We start from the raw sequence: 19,204 nt of genomic DNA on the forward strand, positions 1-19,204 counted from the left end.
TGTTAAAGCCCTCCACTTTTCGTATTTCTGTTATAGCGGCACTAGATAACTAAGACAATGTCCATCTAACGCCACTGCTTAAAAACTGCTGTGATTAAATTTTATTTACAATTTTCAACCCCGACGTACCCAGTGTTGATATGGTCAGTTGTTTTAAGAGTTTCTTTTTCTAAAAGTGTAGTTAGATTGTATTAATTTTAAAGCATAAATAACTACACACTCAAATTACTGGAAGTAATTAAAAATACCACTGTAAGCTCAAATTCAACATCATTTAGGCAAAGAGCTCGATTAATTTATAGACTGCTATTTTAATACTTTAATCATTAAACATTTATAATCATACCATTTAATTTACATGTTAGTATATGTGAGTGTGTGTGTACACACACATGTATCTTTTCTTCCCTGCCTACAATGGGAGAACCTGCCCCTGAGCCCTGACTGCAACCCTGGAAGACACAACCTTCCATTCCACATAGTTCTGTTCTCTTTTTCACTGCTGGCTCAATTATTCACTCACTCATTCATTCATTTATAACAATTACTACTGTGCCAGGCACTGTGTTCTCCTGGAACTTCCAGTCTAGTGGGAGACCTGACATCAATTAGGAGCCAGATAAAGATTCTGATTCCAGTAAAGGAAATAGCATCCAAAAGGGCCTTGAAGCAGGAAAGAGCCTGGTGTATTTAAGAAGCTGAAAAAAAGGTCACTGTGAGAAAAATGGCATGGGATGAGGCTGAATAGCTTTTAGACTACTTATATGAACCAGGCGAAAACTCTGGTGGCATAGTGGTTAAGTGCTACTGCTGCTAACAAAAAGGTCAGCAGTTCAAATCCACCAGGCGCTCCCTGGAAACTCTATGGGCAGTTCTACTCTGACCTATAGGGTCGCTATGAGTCGGAATCGACTTGACGGCAACGGGGTATATGAACCAGGCACTGTTCTAAGCACTTTACATATAGTAACTTACTTAACTCTCACCACGACCCTATAAGGCAGTATGACTACTGTCTGTATTTTTCAGACGAAGAAATTGAGGTCCCTGGCAATTAACTAACTTGACCCAGATCATACTGTGTGTAGTGGTAGAACATGTTCTAAGAAACGTAAACAGAGACATGGTAAAATAACATCAAAAGAGCAAAATAATCATTTAATTTGAACCTATTATCCTTTGTTTTTACTTGTAAGCATAAATTCAATATAAAGAAAAACATAGAACAATTAATGCAATGGCCAGTATGTTCTGATGTAACAGAAGTCCAAAAACAATTTGTTCCACTAAACACACAAATCTGTCCCCTCTTACCATCTTATTTACAACTCCCTTTGCCTAGGACATGAATCATAGTAATATTCCACTTCTCATGATCACAAGTAAGCCATTGTGCTATCTGAGGAAAAACAGCTTAACTACTTAAAAAAAAAAAAAAAACCTGAATTTGAAAATCTGAAGAAATAGGAAGAGGGAGATATCCATAACGAAAAAAATATTGGCAACTCTTTCACCTACCAAAGCTAAATCCTGAACTGAATATGTTAAGAATTCAATTCAGATAAGTTTGAAAAAAAAAAAAACATTTACTGAATGCTTATACAGATAGACCCCAATTAATGATGTATGAGAGTTATGATGAATCACACAACTGTCTTGTTTTTTTTTTTTCATCTTATCGTTAGCAATATGTATGTATGTATTAAAACATATCTGTAAGTTTATATGTAGTTTCCAACCTCCAAAGACAAGGATCATATTTATAAAAACCCTAATAAAAGGCAATAATAATGAAGACCAAAAAAAAACAAAAAAGAGGTATTCAACTTACATCAGAAATGGCTTATGATGGAGTCAATGGAAAAGAACCCTAACATAAGTCGGGGACTACCTGTATACCAGACACTGTACTAGATGAGGGAAATACAAAGATGAATGAAATGCATGGTCCTTCATCTAAGTGATCTCACAGTCTAATGCGGTTAGGCAGACATGTATACAATAGGAGTAAAATATGTAATGCTAACTGCAGGAAAGGAGGGGGAGAGGATGGGGAGAACATATCTAAGAGAGGTTACACTTGAGGTGTATTAAAAAAAAAAAGGACTCATGTAAATTTACAAGACTGATCAATTTGAAAAAAGAATCATAACCAAAGAGAAGAGCATATGCAAAGTTATGAAAAAACACAGTATGTTCATTATAGCTGAGGTATAGGGTAAACCAAAACCAAAAACCAAACCCACTGCCGTCGAGTTGATTCCAACTCACAGCAACCCTACAGGACAGAGAACTGTCCCATGGGGTTTCCAAGGAGCAGCTGGTGGATTTGAACTGCCAACCTTTTGGTTTGCAGCTGAGCTCTTAACCAGTGAGCCACCAGGGCTCCGAGCTATAGGGAACATAACCTATATTTTCTGAGTAGCTGCTACTGAGGTGGTATATTGCTGGCAATGACTTGCTAAGAGTTTGGATCTTATCCTAGGTAATGGGGAACCACTGAAGGATTTTATGAAGAAATATTGACAATTTTAGAACAATTACTCTCATAGCAATATGGAAGAAGGACGAGACAGAGAAATCAACTAGATGGCTATTACAGTTACTCCAGTCAAAGATCATAAAGAACTAAAGGAGGATTGTAGCAGTGGGGATGGAGACGAGGAGATAGTTTTAATGGATATCTAAAAGCTAAAACTGAAAAGACCTGATGAATCAGATATGAGGGGAGAGGGAAGGAAATGGTATGCCTCTTAGGTTCCTGACTCAAGCCACTGAGTGGGAAAGAACATAAGCTTTTCTTAAAGGTTTTTAAAATAAATGGTAGACTCCTCAGTGTGAGTAGTAAAATGAGGATTTGCATGAAGCCAAAGAGACGTGAGAAGTGCTGCCTGCATCACCATCCCCATTCCATCAAGGATTCCGAACAGCCGCCTAATGCCTCCTACCTCAATTCTAAAACCGTACGCATGTATGACAGACAAATCCCTCCATATTCTTGCCCCTCTCATTCTAGTTCCCACCTCATACCCTTAGCTTTGGCACTAAATACATGTACAAAAACTGTCTTAAAAGAGATGTGCCAACCTTTACATCAGTTTCCTTATTAACAATACTCAAAGGCTGAGGAAATTATTCACAATCAGGGGTCAGCATCAGGATCACCTGTGGACCCTTTAAAGCTCTCCACGCCTGGGTCTCACAGCTAGAGATTCCGATTCAGTAAGGTCCTAGCATCTGCAGACTTAAAACACTTCACAGGTAAGTCTGATGCAACTCCCAGCTGAAAACAGGTTATGGAGGTAGATGAATTTTCAATTAGTCAATTGTTAAATTTGAGAAGACAATAACTTTAGCAGCTAAAACTCCAGAATTGATTTCATTTTATTTTTATTCCATAATATTTTATAATGGAAGTCAAAGTTAAACAAAACTAAGTAATACGACACCTTGGATAAAATATGAATCCTTGAATCTGCAGTTCTGGTCTGAGTTCTACTAAAAAATTCTGTGACCTTGGGCAAGTACTTGCCTTCTCCTTTAAGCCTTAATTTCTTCACATATACAATGAAGAGTTGTAATGATTCCTTTTATTCCGGACCTTCAAAGTCTGCACTAATTTAAAATGGATGGCCAAAATAAATGCTTTTGTGTTCAAAAAAAAAAGACGTACTATTTTAAAGCACTTTTAAAAAAGGGAACAATCCCTATTTTTTTTGGCACCTTCTATGTTCATCCAACACGATCATGTGAATCAGCACAGAGATGAGGCTCAGACACATGGACACTCAGAGCAACAACACAGATCCACTTTTAGAACAAAAGACAGATGTGCTACCTGTCTGAAATCAAGTAAAAAGTAGCACTGAGTCTCCTTTTACTGGTGCTGGTCTACCATGAATTCTCACACCAATCATGGAAGTTCAATTAATGTGCTTAATTAGTTGTTCATTTTTAAATGAGTACAGACAGGGAGGAGGGTAAATGAGTACAGGTGCCCCCCCCCCGCTTTTTGAAAGTTCAATTTATGCCACTTCGCTTTTAGGAAAGACCTACATTAGTACCTGTTCTCGCTAACCAAAAGAAATCGGAAGAGGAGTTTCCCTTTTACAAAAAAGGCTAAAACTGGAAATAGTATTTAGCATTTGTTTTGCAGTGAGCTGTTAAAGAGGCAGCGTGCACCCTGGGCAGCAAGAGTCACACGTTGCCAAGCTCTTTCTCCGGGAGCTACAGTCAGCATTTACTTTATATAGGCTGTGTATTTATCACATCATTCCTGCTTTTACTACATGTTAGTGTTATTTAAAGTTTTATGTGTTATTTGGTATGATTTGGTACATGGCTTTTTGGGTCCTGGAAGGCTCAAAAAATTCTCCCATATAAATTAATGGTAATTGCTTCTTCATTTTACGCCATTTTAGCTTACTAAAGGTTTCATAGGAACCCTGTACTTTTGGAGAGGAGGGGGAACCTGTTATTATTAACAGGTAATATTAATAAGCTTACACGTAAAAGTGTGAAATAAAAATAAGCACTTGAAGTAAAAGAGATACATTTTGCTAGTAGTCTGTATTTTTCTAGAGTACAGATTCCATTAACATTGTCAAATATAAATTTACATCATAAAATAAATCCACAGAAGCAAACATTTGTGGAGAACTTACAAAGTAATGTAGAATGAAAACGCCTTTCTTTTAAATATTTGAAAAAGAAACGTGATCTACACATAATTCAAATCATACATCAATAAAAATTAAGTATCTCAAACAGCCAGACAGATATTTCTTAAAACTGAGCATGCTTTTTTTTTTTTCCCCCAACTACCAACTGCTTTTATTTGAACAAATGTTTTTCTTCCAAAAATTGGGCCAATGTCTGCGTATCACTGCACTTTAAAGAATCAGCTCTAATAACAAAATACGTCCAGAATCACTGTTTGCTTTTTCGTCGTCGTCTTTTTTTCCCTGAACGGGTAGATGTTTGAGTCTCTTGGGTTTCTTCTTTTACACCAGCCACAGGCTGTTTGAAAATGATTTCGTTATCTTCCTCATCATCATTTATTTCAGCCACTTCACATTTTCGCCTCTCCAAAAATGTTGATATACAAACTGGTGTGGAGCCCTGGCTATTTGTAGAGTTCTGAAGATCTGTGTTTGAAACATTTCCTTTTTTCTTCTTTGGTAAAATCAATGCTGGAAAATTACACACTATTCCTTTTTTAGCTAACTCTTTCCTAAGTAATTTTTCTTTGTTTTTAAATCGCTTCTCCATCCGTATCTTCTGTGTAAGTGACCGTTTCTTATTGTACCGTTTTACTGCTGGATATGATGGCTTTGAAAATGGAACATCCCAGTCTTTGAAAACTTTTTCATGTACCTTTTCAGGTGGCATAAAATCACCTTTTTACTTCTGGACAATTTGAGTCTTGTAACAGTGCCAAACTGGGAGAAATATGCCTTAAGCTGGGGTTCAAAAAGGCCTCGAGGTATGTGGCCCACATAGACTACTCCAGAAGTAAGTTTTTCTTGCTGGGTCGTGCGCCGGCGGGCCTGCGCCACCTGCTTCTGAAACTTGGCCTGCTCCTATGGGTTCAGCGACAGGAGTGGCTTAGCAGGGCCGGCAAAATCCGCCATGTCCAACACACCCCAGCGCAAACGCTCCATGCGGAGCTCCCTGGGCATGCTTTTTTATTAACCATTCTATTAATAAATTATTAATAATCTATATCACTAAGCTAATTATTGCTAACATTTAACACGTGTGCTACATTTGATATTACAGATCTGTTGATCTGTCACCTTGCCTTTGAATATACATATAGGATTGAAAACCTACTTCAAAAGTTTATTTATGGAAATCCAAAAAGGAATAAACCATGTTTCAATAACTGTTATTAAACATTTAGGGTTCTTACCTAGCACTGGGCTAGAGGCTGTGAAGTACAAAAACAGTAAGATCAGATTCCTGCTAATGAGGACCTCCCAATTAGTTAGGAGGACTTGGAACAATTAGCAACTAAGACAACTGGCCAGAGTCAAGTAACCTAATAACCAATACAGAACATAAAATAGGATGATATAACTTGCCCCTATGCAAAACACAAGACTCAAAGTGGGTATTAATCAAAACCATGAAAGATATGTAAGAAATGAATGAGTAGAGAAGAATAAATAAACAGGAAGTTATACAATCCTTATAACATTTATTACTAAGCCAACTTGTTTCTACTAGATTGTTATTCAGAAGAATAGACTATGTTTTCTCCCTTATTATATTAGCCTCTATATCCAACAACATCCTGTAAATAACAGGCAATCAGTAAGCGTTTGCCATTTCTACTGAAAGCATGGTTTAAAATCAAGAAAGGTGTGCATCTGGGTTGCATTCTCTCACTATACTTATTCAACCTGTATGCTGAACAAATAGTCTGAAACACTGACTATATGAAGACGAATGTGGCATCAGGATTGGAGGAAGACTCATTAACAACCTGCAATGTGCAGATGACACAACCTTGCTTGCTGGAAGTGAAGAGGACTTGAAGCACTTGCTGATGAAGATCAAACACTACAGTCTTCATTATGGATTACACCCCCACGTAAAGAAAACAAAAATCCTCACAACTGGACCAATGAACAACATTGTGATAAATGGAGAAAAGACTGAAGTTGTCAAGGGTTTCATTTTACTTGGATCCACAAGCAATCAATGCCCATGGAAACAGCAGTAAGGAAATCCAGCGACGTATTGCATTGGGCAGATCTGCTTCAAAAGACCTCTTTAAAGTGTTAAAAAGCAAAGTTGTCACTTTGAGGACTAAGGTGCGCCTGACTCAATCCATGGTATTATCAATCGCTTCATATGCATGTGAAAGCTGGACAATGAGTAAGGAAGACCAAAGAAGAACTGATGCCTTTGAATTACGGTGTTGGCAAAGAGTATTGAATATACCATGGACTGCCTGAAGAACAAACAAGTCTGTCTTGGAAGAAATACAGCCAGAATGCTCCTTGTGAGTAAGGATGGTGATACTTCATCTCACATACTTTAGACACGTTATCAGGAGGGTCCAGTCCCTGGAGAAGGATATCATGTTTGATAAAGCAGAGGGTCAGCAAAAAAGGGGAAGACCCTCAAAGAGATGGATTGACACAGTGGCTGTTAACACTGGGCTCAAACATAACAATGATTATGAGGACAGCAGGACCAGAAGTGTTTCGTTCCATCGTACATAGGGTTGCTACGAGTTGAAACGGACTCAATGGCATCTAACAACAAAAATAAATGAAAGCACACTTGACATCTGATTCTTTTATATATACTAAAACAGTGGAAGAGGTGCCTTTTCAAGCAACTAATGAAATGCTACATCAGCTCAATGCTGCCCCGTTGATACAAATCCACACTCTGTAAATTAGCTATAAAAATGTGCTTTACAATCTACCTCTTACATATTTTTCCAGTCTAATCTCTTTAGTTCTATGCCCTGGCCACACCAAATTTCTGCTTGTTTTCTAAATCTGCAAAGCCTAGAAAGTCATTCTGTATCACAAACTCCTGATCATCTTCCAAAACCTGTCTCCACTTTTGTGAAGCTTCCAGGGAGAATTTGTCCTTGTTGGTGCCTCCCACAGCACTAAGCCCAGACCTCCATTATCTAATTCAACGGACTATTAAAACCATCAGCCTAAGGGCAGAAGCTCATTTGTTTGGATAACCCTATCAATAACTAACACAGTAACTCATACACAAGAGCTAAACTGTTGTTGAATGCAAGAAAGAGTAACCAACAAATATTGTTCAAATGTTCTCTAACCTGGAAGTGTGTGTGCGTGTATGCGCATGCATGATCACAACCAACTCAGAGACTAGACAGATTAAATAGTGACTTACGGCTCTACAGAAGGATTCTTCATTTTTATGTAATATGTTTGCAATAAAATCCTCTTTAAAAATGATCTCTTTGGTTGAGTGTAAATTTCTCAAACTTAGAAAATTTTATTACATTACTTTTCAGGACAATTTTACTACAAAACTAGATATATTTTTGTCGGGCAATAAGACTATCATGAAATCCAAATAAGACAGTCAAAAACTGCAAATATTACAAAAGCAATCATTTAGTATCAAAATCATCTAAGAACCTTTGCCATTTGACTTCAGATCTCTACATTTCCTAAAGCAAACACCTTTTCTTTCCACCAGTGTCTATGTTTCAATCGAAAGATTACCACATAATGAAAGCTAAAATTTGAAAAGTTTTGATATTATCAGTTACGTTAGAGTATGAGTAGGGGACATATTCTAAAAATTCAAATACTGCAGAGAGCAGATTTTATTTTATTTATTTGAATAAACTGAAAATTAAATGCAAGCTGTATATGGAAATTGGAAATAAACTGGAAATTCTAAGACAGATCTTTCTTCATGTTAGTATTAACAACATTAATAGCCACCATTTACTGAGAATCTACTATTTGCCAGAAACTTTACATAACTCTCCCTAATTCATCCAAGAACACTTACACGAAAACTAAGCCTCAGTGGCTAAATGGTTCACCCAAAGCCACACAGGTAGCAACAGAACTGGGATTCAAATCCAGGTCTGTATGGCTCCAAAAGTTAAAAAATAATTTACTTTTATGCTAACAATGTGTAATACTGAAATATTAAAATCTAATTTTTGCAAGTCTCTTTGCTTCTTTAAACTGCTAAAGGAGAACTAGTCTATGTGTACATCTTTATGTTATCATCTTCCTAGCGCCGCCTGAAGTCTATGCTTTGTGGTCTACTTTGATACTTTTATAGTCAAATTGTTTTGAATGGCATACAACAAGAGACCTTCCCTACACTAAAAAAGAAAACAAAACAAAAAACCAGTTGCCGTTGAGTTGATTCCAACTCGAGGCTACCCTATGTGTGTCAGAGTAGAACTGCTCCACAGTTTTCAGTGCTTGCCTTTTTGGAAGTAGCTCACCAGGCCTTCCTTCCAAGGCACCTCTGGGTGGACTCAAACCTCCAACCTTTTGGTTAGCATTAACCATTTACACCACTCAAGTCTAGATGAACACTTTTTCAGAGAGGTCTCAGTACTATGTGCTATATAAAACTGCCAACTACTTTTCTCCCAACACTCCTTAGAGGTGATCTCCATGGAAAGGTTAAAAAGCTAAGAGCAGCACACATTTGAGTATTAAATACTCTAAATCTAGACTGAAAAAAAAAAAAAAGCAATGACCTCCTAGTTCAATGCATAGTGCCTTAGGTCTTATAAGCTTATCCAAGGCCCACCTATTGGTCACTATTTGCTTGGAACAACAGAAGAGGAAGGAAAGTCAGGAATAGGAGGAGGAAATGCAAAGTGCGGCTAATTGCTTCCATGAACAACTGCCTCCTTTGCCATGAGGCCAGAACTGGATGGTACCCAGCTACAATTATTGAACATCTGATCAAAGATTCCACAGAAGAATACTGATCAACGGGGGGAAATGCAGAAGAGAATTTCAAAGTCTCATGGACTCCAGACTTCCTGAAGCCATGAAGGTTGGATAACCCCCTGAAACTACTGCCCTGAGATAATCTTTAAATCTTAAACCAAAAATATCCCCTGAAATCTTCTTAAAACCAAACAATAGTTTAGCTTAACTAGTAAAAAATGTCTGCCTTGAGCGTTATGCTTTTTTAAGAACTACGTACATGGGATCAAAGTAACAACAGCAACTCAAAAGATTAGACAGGAACCTTAGGGCGTAGTGAATTCATGTTAATGGAGGAGGAACAACTCAGAAAAGGGGGGTGAGAATGGTTATACAACTTGAAGAATATAATCAATGTCACTAAATGATACATGTAGAAATTGCTGAGTATATTCTCAACAACAAAAAAATAAATAACATTTTAAAAAAGCAATGGATTAAAGAGCTTCGCTAAATATGTGATTAAATATCAGGTGGTAACATAAATTTCAAGTATGAATTCCATGCTGGTAAAAGAATAAAGATTTTCAATTCAATAAAAATTCTGTTCCAGCAGCTCTACAAAATTTCATGGCTCATCTGCATTCTCTTCAAACTTCTTCACGGATGGAATTTGTTTAGAAAGGATTAAGAGCCAGGTTTAATATAGGAATTCTTTAATTATATCTGTTCAGGACAGTAGTATGTGGCTACTTATTCTGGCATCAAAGTAATTAACAATAAAGATCAAAAGCAAGATTTCTTTCATAAATCCAGAATACAAGCTTGTTAGGATTCTGTCATCGAACCACACAAAGAATTCAGTAAGTCAACTTTCACTGAATTTATTTGTATCTGTCTTTTCCTTTGGGGCAAATTCATTTTACAGGCTTCTGGCAAAATAAGGGACTCAAACTGGTTGGCTTTTATTATTTGGTATTAACTCTTTAAGAGGCAGCCATAGAGCTGCAGTTGATTCAGCTATATTGCTGGTTCAAAAGAGAATTTAATTACTTTAAGCCAAAGGCATTTCTAAAATCAAGTGACAGGAAAGAGAGATTAACTACTATTATGATGATGCTCTTGAAGCCAGGAAGGAGAAAATCCAGCTATTTATGACAATGAGAAACTTCAAAAGAAGAGCTACCAGCTACTTTTTGTTCGATACTAACCTTGCAAAAAAGTTTTATTTTCTTTCCCTTTCCACTCATTCTGCTTGTGTTACAACTGTTTTATTATTAATGTCAGTGACATGCTGAATGGTTTAGAGATTAGCTACATGTATTCACAAAATTGCAATATCTCAGGGATGGAAGGAGGTTCCAAAAACCAACTCATGTAACTGCTTATGTTCCTTTACCATATCCTCCCTAAGTGGCCAATGGATGTAGCACTTTGTACCTATCAAATAGCCCACTCTATCTTTGGATGCCTCTGTTAGAAGGTTCCTACTCAGTAAACTGAAGTCTCTCTCATTATTGCTTCCAAATTTATTATATCCCTAAGGGTCATGAAAAAACAAATCTAATTCCTCTTCCTACATGAGGTCCTTTGAATACCTAAAGATAGAAGTCCTGACCCCTTCTCTAGCTATCTCTATTCCTTCAAACGCTCCTAGTATGAAACACTATTAAGTCCTCTGTCTACGCTGAGCATAAACCAAAGAAACCAAATCTACTGTCGTTGGGTTGATTCCGACTCATAGTGACCTTATAGGACAGAGTACAACTGCCTGCCCCATAGGGTTTCCAAGGAACAGCTGGTGGATTTGAACGACCAACCTTTTTGGTTAGCAGCCAAGCTCTTCACCACTATGCCACCAGGGCTACATACTGAGCATGCTAGCCCCCAAAATAAGTAAATTTATATACATGCCTAAAGTTACCTTAACTTTTAAAAATAATTTTTAAAACTTTGAGTTACCTAAAAATATTAGCTATCAACTTCAAATCAGATGAGCTGATGCTCAAGCATGGCAAAATTTTCTTTATGTGTGTACTTGTACTAAACTCCAAAAATTCAGTCAGACATAACACTGTTTTTAATACTATTAAAAAATTATATTGCCCTCACTTGCCCCTAATGTAGAACAGTCACGCCAAAGGCTAGGTGTTAACTAAATTTTAAACAAACACTTAAAATACCTTTCTACAAAGTTTTTGGGCTTTGTTCTGTAGTTTATTTAGCTAACAGGATGAATTCTAAATTCTCAAGTTATACAGCAATGATTACTCTTCCATTACTGTGACAACTTCCAGCCAAAGTCAAACAACAACAAAAAAACAATCTTCAAAACTGAATTATCCAGCCCAAGTCAAAAACTCTGAATTTTAATTTTAAAAAGACATTTTAATCATCCGATTGTTGTAAGGTCCTAGACGGCACGCATTATCTATCTCAAGATCTTCGCTTTTAACGCCAGCTTAGCTTGTTTAGTAGATCATAAAACACTCAACTGAGTACTTGCCACACAGACTGCTGTAAAAAGTTAACATCACTAACAAAATTATTAAACATTCACACACACTTACCCAAGATTCATGATATAAAACTGTTAGTAGATACATCGCATAATCATAATTCTGTCTCTTTAAAGGGCACCTTTAAAAGAGAGAGAAAGTAAAAATTTTAAACATTCAATATAGAGAATAATTTGCAAAATATACAATATAAAAAACATAGAGGATAACTTATAATCAGGTATTCCCTGTCCGCTTGAGCAAAATATAATTCTTAGAAGAAGAGTCTATGTAATTCATTACTTGAAGATACTGAATACCGGTATTATTTCCATCTACAGCTACACAATATTGTACTGTTGCTGCTGTATTTAAAATGGAAGTAATAACCTAACACTAGATAAAACTTCTACATAAATATGATATGGCATATTAAACTTTTAGGTTAACTAATACAGAAAAGGAAACGATTACTTCTAATTTCTTTAATTATACAAATAAAGCCTTCACATGACAAATGACTTTACCAGTACTATGGTATTATAATAAAGCTTCTGTTTATTTAATAGTCTTCTACTCTAAAAAACTGTTACCATGAAAGTATATATTCATATTGATTCTTAGAAACTTAAAAAAAGGCAACATTATCTGACATTGACAGAATTTGAAACAAGAACATTTTAAAGGTATTTTTTAAGTTGTACAAACATCTTATATTTTCTAAAGACACTAAAATATTAATAAAAAAATTTTTTTTATTAATAACATATTTCAAATCTATTTCTTTCCATATGGTAATAATTCAAAACCATGGTCCCCAACCTTTTTCTGTTTCCATACTGTTGTCACTCTATGTGTCATGCTACTTCTTCCCACCATTAAAGATCATAATTAAAATCTAAGTGATTCTGACACCCTCAAAGGCTCTGAAACTGGGAGGGAGGAGGCAAAGAGGAGACAAAGGTATCTGCCCAATTCTTCCTTCTCTAAAGGCAAGTCTTTATATTGTGACATAATTTAGAAATAAACTATAATTCTAGAAATAAAATAACCATTTAGTAAAACAGCCTTTCTTTGCTCTGTAAGATAAATTTAGTACTGCTTTTAAAAATTTCTACCCTGGCTCTGAAATTCTGCTTATTTACAAAAGTGTTTTTAATAATTTTAATTTTGAACTACAAAATTTTTATATATTTTGGCTTTGTAAAAAACTGTTTAAGAATTAATCATTAGCAAATCATCCTTTGTCTTCTTCTAATATCTTCCCTGCGTTTTACATAGAGATATATTAAAATCAAGATTAAACATAACAATAATTTCGCTAGGCAAGCCTCTTCATGTACATAAAGACCTCAGCAGCATCAGGCTAGTGTCAGGATGATATTAAAAATAGGAATTATACAAGTTCTCTGATCTAATAAGTTGATACAAGGAGAGGCTACTCCTATCTCCAATGTAATTTCTTAAAAGGGGATTACCAGGGCATTGGAGGACAATAAAACCACATGTGGCCAATCTGTTGAACCTTTCTTTCTTTACCTATCTGTTTTGATGGTAAGCACATCTGTGGTCTTGCAGTATCGCTCTCCTACAAGTTTAATAAGTTTCTTCTTCGCGTGATCATCTAAATTCAGACTGGAAAGTTTAACCTTAAAAATAAAAAAAAAAGAAATTTGAAAAAATTACTTTATGTACTTTGTTTAGTGAAAAAGATGGCAGCAATATTATTTATATTAACATTGAAACAGTAAAAGGGAATCTTTTAACAATAAAATTTAAAAACAACTTAAAAATTTACCATTTAGAAAAGTTAAGTGTTCTAGCTTTTTATGTAACAAGTAGATGAGGAAAAAAAAAGCAGTGACAAAGCTAATCCTTACTGTAGTAACTGCTTTAAAATTCATGTTCACATAACATTTTAATGTTCAAAAAATACATAATGTTCACGCCATAAACTCAAAAATACATTAAAAACAAGTTGTGTGGTACACTCACGCCACCTGCTAGCACTCCAAGGCACTGCAAAACTGTTGTCTCCAACCTAAACTAATACTATGACTTTGAAGTTGAGTGGCACTGAGTGTCATTCCTTTTCCAAAATTCAAAAGAATTCTCAAACTTTTGTTTTCACGTTGCTATATTCCAATATTCCAAAGAATCAATACTGTACTACTAACATTATCTCCAAAATAAACCATAGGAAGTCATGGTTGTGTGTGTGTCTTCGAATGCCCGTATTTTAACATGAAAGGTGCTACATGAATTGAGAAGTGTTCAAATATGTGAAATACTTTCTCTATGTGCAAGTATGGTACAGTTAAAGAACTCTGGTGCTACGCATAAGAATTGGGTTTATTTCTAAATTTGCCATGTATCAGCTATCTGACCTTACACAAATCATTTTCCCTCCCCAAGACTCAGTTTCCTCATTTATAAAGTAAAAAGGAGCACTTGATTCACAGGATTTTTGTCAGGAATAAATGAGTCTACATATAAGGCAACTCTAAAATCCTAAACAAATATGAGCTGTTTTTAATTTTGATCTGCTTTTTGACTGTGAAAAACATGATAAATAAAAAATTATACGATCATCTCTACTGATGTAGAAAAGGCATTTGATAAAATCCTACACCCTTTCCAGATACAAACTCTCAGCAAAAAAAGAATAGAAGGGAAATTCCGCAACATAATTAAGGGCATCTCCGCAAATCCTAGGCGCTCCTTGGAAACTCTATGGGGCAGTTCTACTTTGTCCTATAGGGTTGCTATGAGTCGGAATCAACTCGACGGCACTGGGTCTGGGTTTTATGCAAATCCAACACCAACATTACACTCAATGGAGAAACATAGGAATGAGACAAGGATGTCCGTTATCTCCACTTTTATTCAATATTGTACTGGGAGTCCTAGCCAGAGCAATAAGAAAAGGAAGAGAAATAAAAGGTTTCCAAATCAGCAAAGAAAAAGTAAAACTATCTCTATTTGCAGATGACATAATCTTATACACAGAAAATCCCAAAGATTCCACAAGAAAGCTATTAAATCCAGTAGAAGAATTCAGCAACATTACAAGGTATAAGATCAACACACAAAAATCTGTTGCATTTCTTTACACTAACAAAGAGAATTTCAAATAGGAAATCAAGAAAACTATACCACTTAGATTCCACTGGCAAGAGACTAGGAAAACTAGATGGTGCTGGGCTACCACCAATGACCACACTGACAGGGAACACAAAAGACAGTCCCTGATGGAGCAGGAAAGAAGTGTGGTACAGAACGCAAATTCAGGAAGGTGGGGCCAAGATGGCGGAAGAGCCAGACGCCTCCAGTGATCCCTCTTACAACAAAGACCCAAAAAAACAAATGACGTGATTATATTTATGACAAGCTAGGAGCCCTGAACATCTAAGGCAAAGTCAGAAAACAGACTGAGCAGCAGAGGGAGGGAGAGACAATTTAGAAGGGGAGAGGAGTTGCCGGACCTGAATCACCGGGATCCCTCAGGCACCATTCCCAGAGCAGCTGCAAAGGGCTGGTAGTAGCACTGGGCTGCAGTTTCCTCAGGAAGAAGCAGCCAAACACACAGCCTACTCACACCTCCGGAACCAGAGAAGAACAGTGCTCTTGGCAAAACCTAAGTACTTGCATACATTTTTCTGCACCCCCGCCCCTAAACCAGCTACAGAGGCTGTTGATTTCACTGGGCCTGAGATAGGCCATGTTGAGCGCCTGGAGCCACCCTCCTGGCCTTGGAGAAGGAATAAATTCGCAATTGGGGGAAAAGATAATTTGACAGCTCCACTAACCTGGGGAGCTCCAGACAGAAGAGGCTCCTGTCCAGGCACAAATGATCCATGACTTTGAATACCTTTCCCCCACTGCATGGATCTGTGTGGACCTACTTCATCAGAATAGGCCCTTGTTGGCAGACTGCAACTGTTTCAGCTGTGTGGTGGAGAGGTGGGTGTTGGATGATTGATACCATTTTGCCTATTAAACAGGGTCCTCACCTATTCAGAGCGTGACCCCCTGCAGCAACCAGATACCCGTACCTACACCTATCACCCTGTCCCTCTAAGACTGTAGGACAGAGCCTGTACCACAGACTTGATGACCAGCTACCTGGACACCTGAGCTGAATCCATACAAGAAAAGTGAAAAATTAAATAAGTTGCAAGAATCCATACAGAGACAGCAATCAGAAATTCAGAAGATTAACAATACAATTACAGAATTAGACAACTCAACAGAAAGCTAGAGGAGCAGAATTGAGCAAGTGGAAAGCAGAACTGGTGAGCCTGAAGACAAAGTACTTGGTACCAATATATTTGAAGAAAAATCAAATAAAAAAATTTTTAAAAATGAAGAAACCTTAAGAATCGTGTGGGACTCTATCAAGAGAAATAACCTACAAGTGATTGCAGGACCAGAACGGGAAGCGGAAACAGAAAATACAGAGAGAATTGCTGAAGATTTGTTGGCAGAAAACCTCCCTCTTACACTGAAATATGAGACAGTATCTATCCAAGATGCTCATCGAACTCCACATAAGGGAGACTTTAAAAGAAAGTCACCAAGACATATTATAATCAAACTTGCCAAAACCAAAGATAAAGAGAGAATTTTAAGAGTAGCTAGGGATAAATGAAAAGTCACCTACATAGGAGAGTCAATAAGACATGGGCAGAAACCATGCAGGCAAGAAGGCAATGGGATGACTTACATAAAGCACTGAAGGAAAAAGACTGTGAGCCAAGAATCATATCCAGCAAAACTGTCTCTCAAATATGAAGGTGAAATTAGGACATTTCCAGATAAAAAGAAGCTTAGAGAATTTGTAAAAACCAAACCAAAACTACAAGATATACTAAAGGGAGTTCTTTGCTTAGAAAATCAACAATACCAGGTATTGACCCAAGACTATAACACTGGACAGAGCAATCAGAGGTCACCCCAGACAGGGAAATCACAAAAATAAATCAAGTTAAAAAAATGCTCAAAACAAGGAAACAGCAACGTTACTATGTAAAAGAAAACAACATTAAAACAAGAATGAGGGATTAAGAAATGTAGTCATAGATCTTTCAAATGGAGAGGAAGACAAGGCGATATAAAGAAATAAAAGGTTTAAACTTAGAAAAATGGGGTAAATATTAGGGTAATCACAAAGGAAACTAACTATCCTACTCAACAAAATAAAACACAAGAGAAAAACAGAGACTCAGCAGAAACAAAATCAACAACAACAAATAAGAAAAGAAGACAATATATAAACTACTCAGCACAAAAAATTAAGTGGGGAAAAAGAAACTGTGAACAACACAAGAAAAAAGACATCAAAATGACAGCATTAAATTCATACCTATCCATAATTACACTGAATGTAAATGGACTAAATGCACCAATAAAGACACAGAGAGTGGCAGAATGGATTAAAAAACATGATCTGTCTATATGCTGCCTACAAGAGACACACCTTAGACTTAGAGAAACAAACAAACTAAAACTCAAAGGATGCAAAAAAATTTATCAAGCAAACAACAATCAAAAAAGAGCAGGAGTGGCAATATTAATTTCTGACAAAACAGACTTTAAAGTTAAATCCACCACAAAGGATAAGTAAAGGACACTATATAATGATTAAAGGGACAATATACCAGGAGGATATAACCATATTAAATATTGCACCCAATGACAGGGCTGCAAGATACATAAAACAAACTCTAACAGCATTGAAAAGTGAGATAGACAGCTCCACAATTATAGTAGGAGACTTCAACACACCACTTTCGGTGAAGGACAGGACACCCAGAAAGATGCTCAATAAAGACACAGAAGATCTAAATGCCACAACCAACCAACTTGACCTCATAGACATATACAGAACACTCCACCCAACAGCAGCCAAGTATACTTTCTTTTCTAGTGCACATGGAACATTCTCTAGAATAGACCACATATTAGGTCATAAAGCAAGCCTCAGCAGAATCCAAAACACTGAAATATTACAAAGCATCTTCTCTGACCATAAGGCCACAAAAGTAGAAATCAATGACAGAAAAAGCAGGGAAAAGAAATCAAACACTTGGAAACTAAATAATACCCTGCTCAAAAAAGACTGGGTTATAGAAGGCATTAAGAATGGAACAAAGAAATTCATAGAATCCAATGAGAATGAAAACACTTCCTTTCAGAACCTTTGTGATGCAGCAAAAGCAGTGCACGGAGTCAATTTATATCAATGAATGCACACATACAAAAAGAAAGGGCCAAAATCAAAATATTATCCCTATAACTTGAACAAATAGAAAGAGAGCAACAAAAGAAACCCACAGGAGGCGGAGCCAAGATGGCAGACGAGGCAGACGCTACCTCGGATCCCTCATACAACAAAGACAAGGAAAAACAAGTGAATCGATCACATACGTAACAATCTACGACCCCTGAACAACAAACACAGATTTAGAGACGGAAAACGAACTAATACGGGGAAGCAGCGATTGTTTCCAGAGCCTGGAGCCAGCGTACCAGTCAGGTACGGCACAAGCACAAAGAGCTGCTCCACCTCCCTGAACTAACCCCGGGAGGGGGACCAGCCAGTTCCGTTGGCGGCGTGGGACGCAGCCGGTAGGAGAAGTCCCTGGGAGGCAGTGACTGGTCTTGGAGCAGGAAGAGCAGCGTCCCAGCCAGGAAACCATCCCACCGGGATCTGGACTGAATGCAGGTACGGCATAAACACGGAGAGCTGCTCCACCCCCCTGAACTAACCCCGGGAAGGGGCCCAGCCGGGACGCGTGGGCGGCGTGGGACGCAGCCGATAGGAGAAGTCCCCGGGAGGCAGCAACTGGTATTGGAGCGGGGAGAACAGCGACCCAGCCGGGACACTCGGTCACGGCACAACACGGGGAGCTGCTCCACCCATCTGAACTAACCCCGGGAGGAGGCCCAACAGGTTCGCGGAGGCGGCACGGCCACGCGGCTGGAGGGACGAGATGTCCCCAGGAGGCAGCGACTGATTTTGGAGTCGAGAGTGCACCGTCCCAGTAGCAGAGCCTTGACGCTGGGCGTGGGGCTGGAAGCGGAGGATCTGACCGTGACTCCCGCGGGCCAGACCCCCCGGGGGCAATCTCCACAAAGCCAGCATACATAGGCGACGCGCCCGCGGGAATCTCAGATATAACAGTCATTCCAAGCAAGACAAGCAACTCTGGCTATATTCTGAGGTGCTACTCTCCTATCTCTCTGTTCCCTCCCCCACCCTCCCCAGGCGACTTCATTAACATCCGA

General features: G+C 37.7%; 1 protein-coding gene and 1 pseudogene across 1 annotated transcript in view; both read right to left on the reverse strand.

Moving 5' to 3' along the window:
- MRPS35 (mitochondrial ribosomal protein S35) overlaps nt 1-19,204 on the reverse strand; it is a 60,052-nt gene that overhangs the window by 6,729 nt on the left and 34,119 nt on the right. Inside the window, exons 6-7 of the mRNA XM_003405367.4 lie at nt 13,454-13,563; nt 11,987-12,056 (exon numbers count right to left, since the gene is read on the reverse strand). Of these exons, the coding sequence (XP_003405415.1) occupies nt 11,987-12,056; nt 13,454-13,563 (180 nt within the window). The remainder of the gene's footprint in view (nt 1-11,986; nt 12,057-13,453; nt 13,564-19,204) is intronic.
- On the reverse strand, nt 1,657-11,980 carry LOC135231222 (MKI67 FHA domain-interacting nucleolar phosphoprotein-like; annotated as a pseudogene).

The sequence above is a fragment of the Loxodonta africana genome, chromosome 4 (genome assembly GCF_030014295.1).
Source record: "Loxodonta africana isolate mLoxAfr1 chromosome 4, mLoxAfr1.hap2, whole genome shotgun sequence".
NCBI lineage: Eukaryota > Metazoa > Chordata > Mammalia > Proboscidea > Elephantidae > Loxodonta > Loxodonta africana.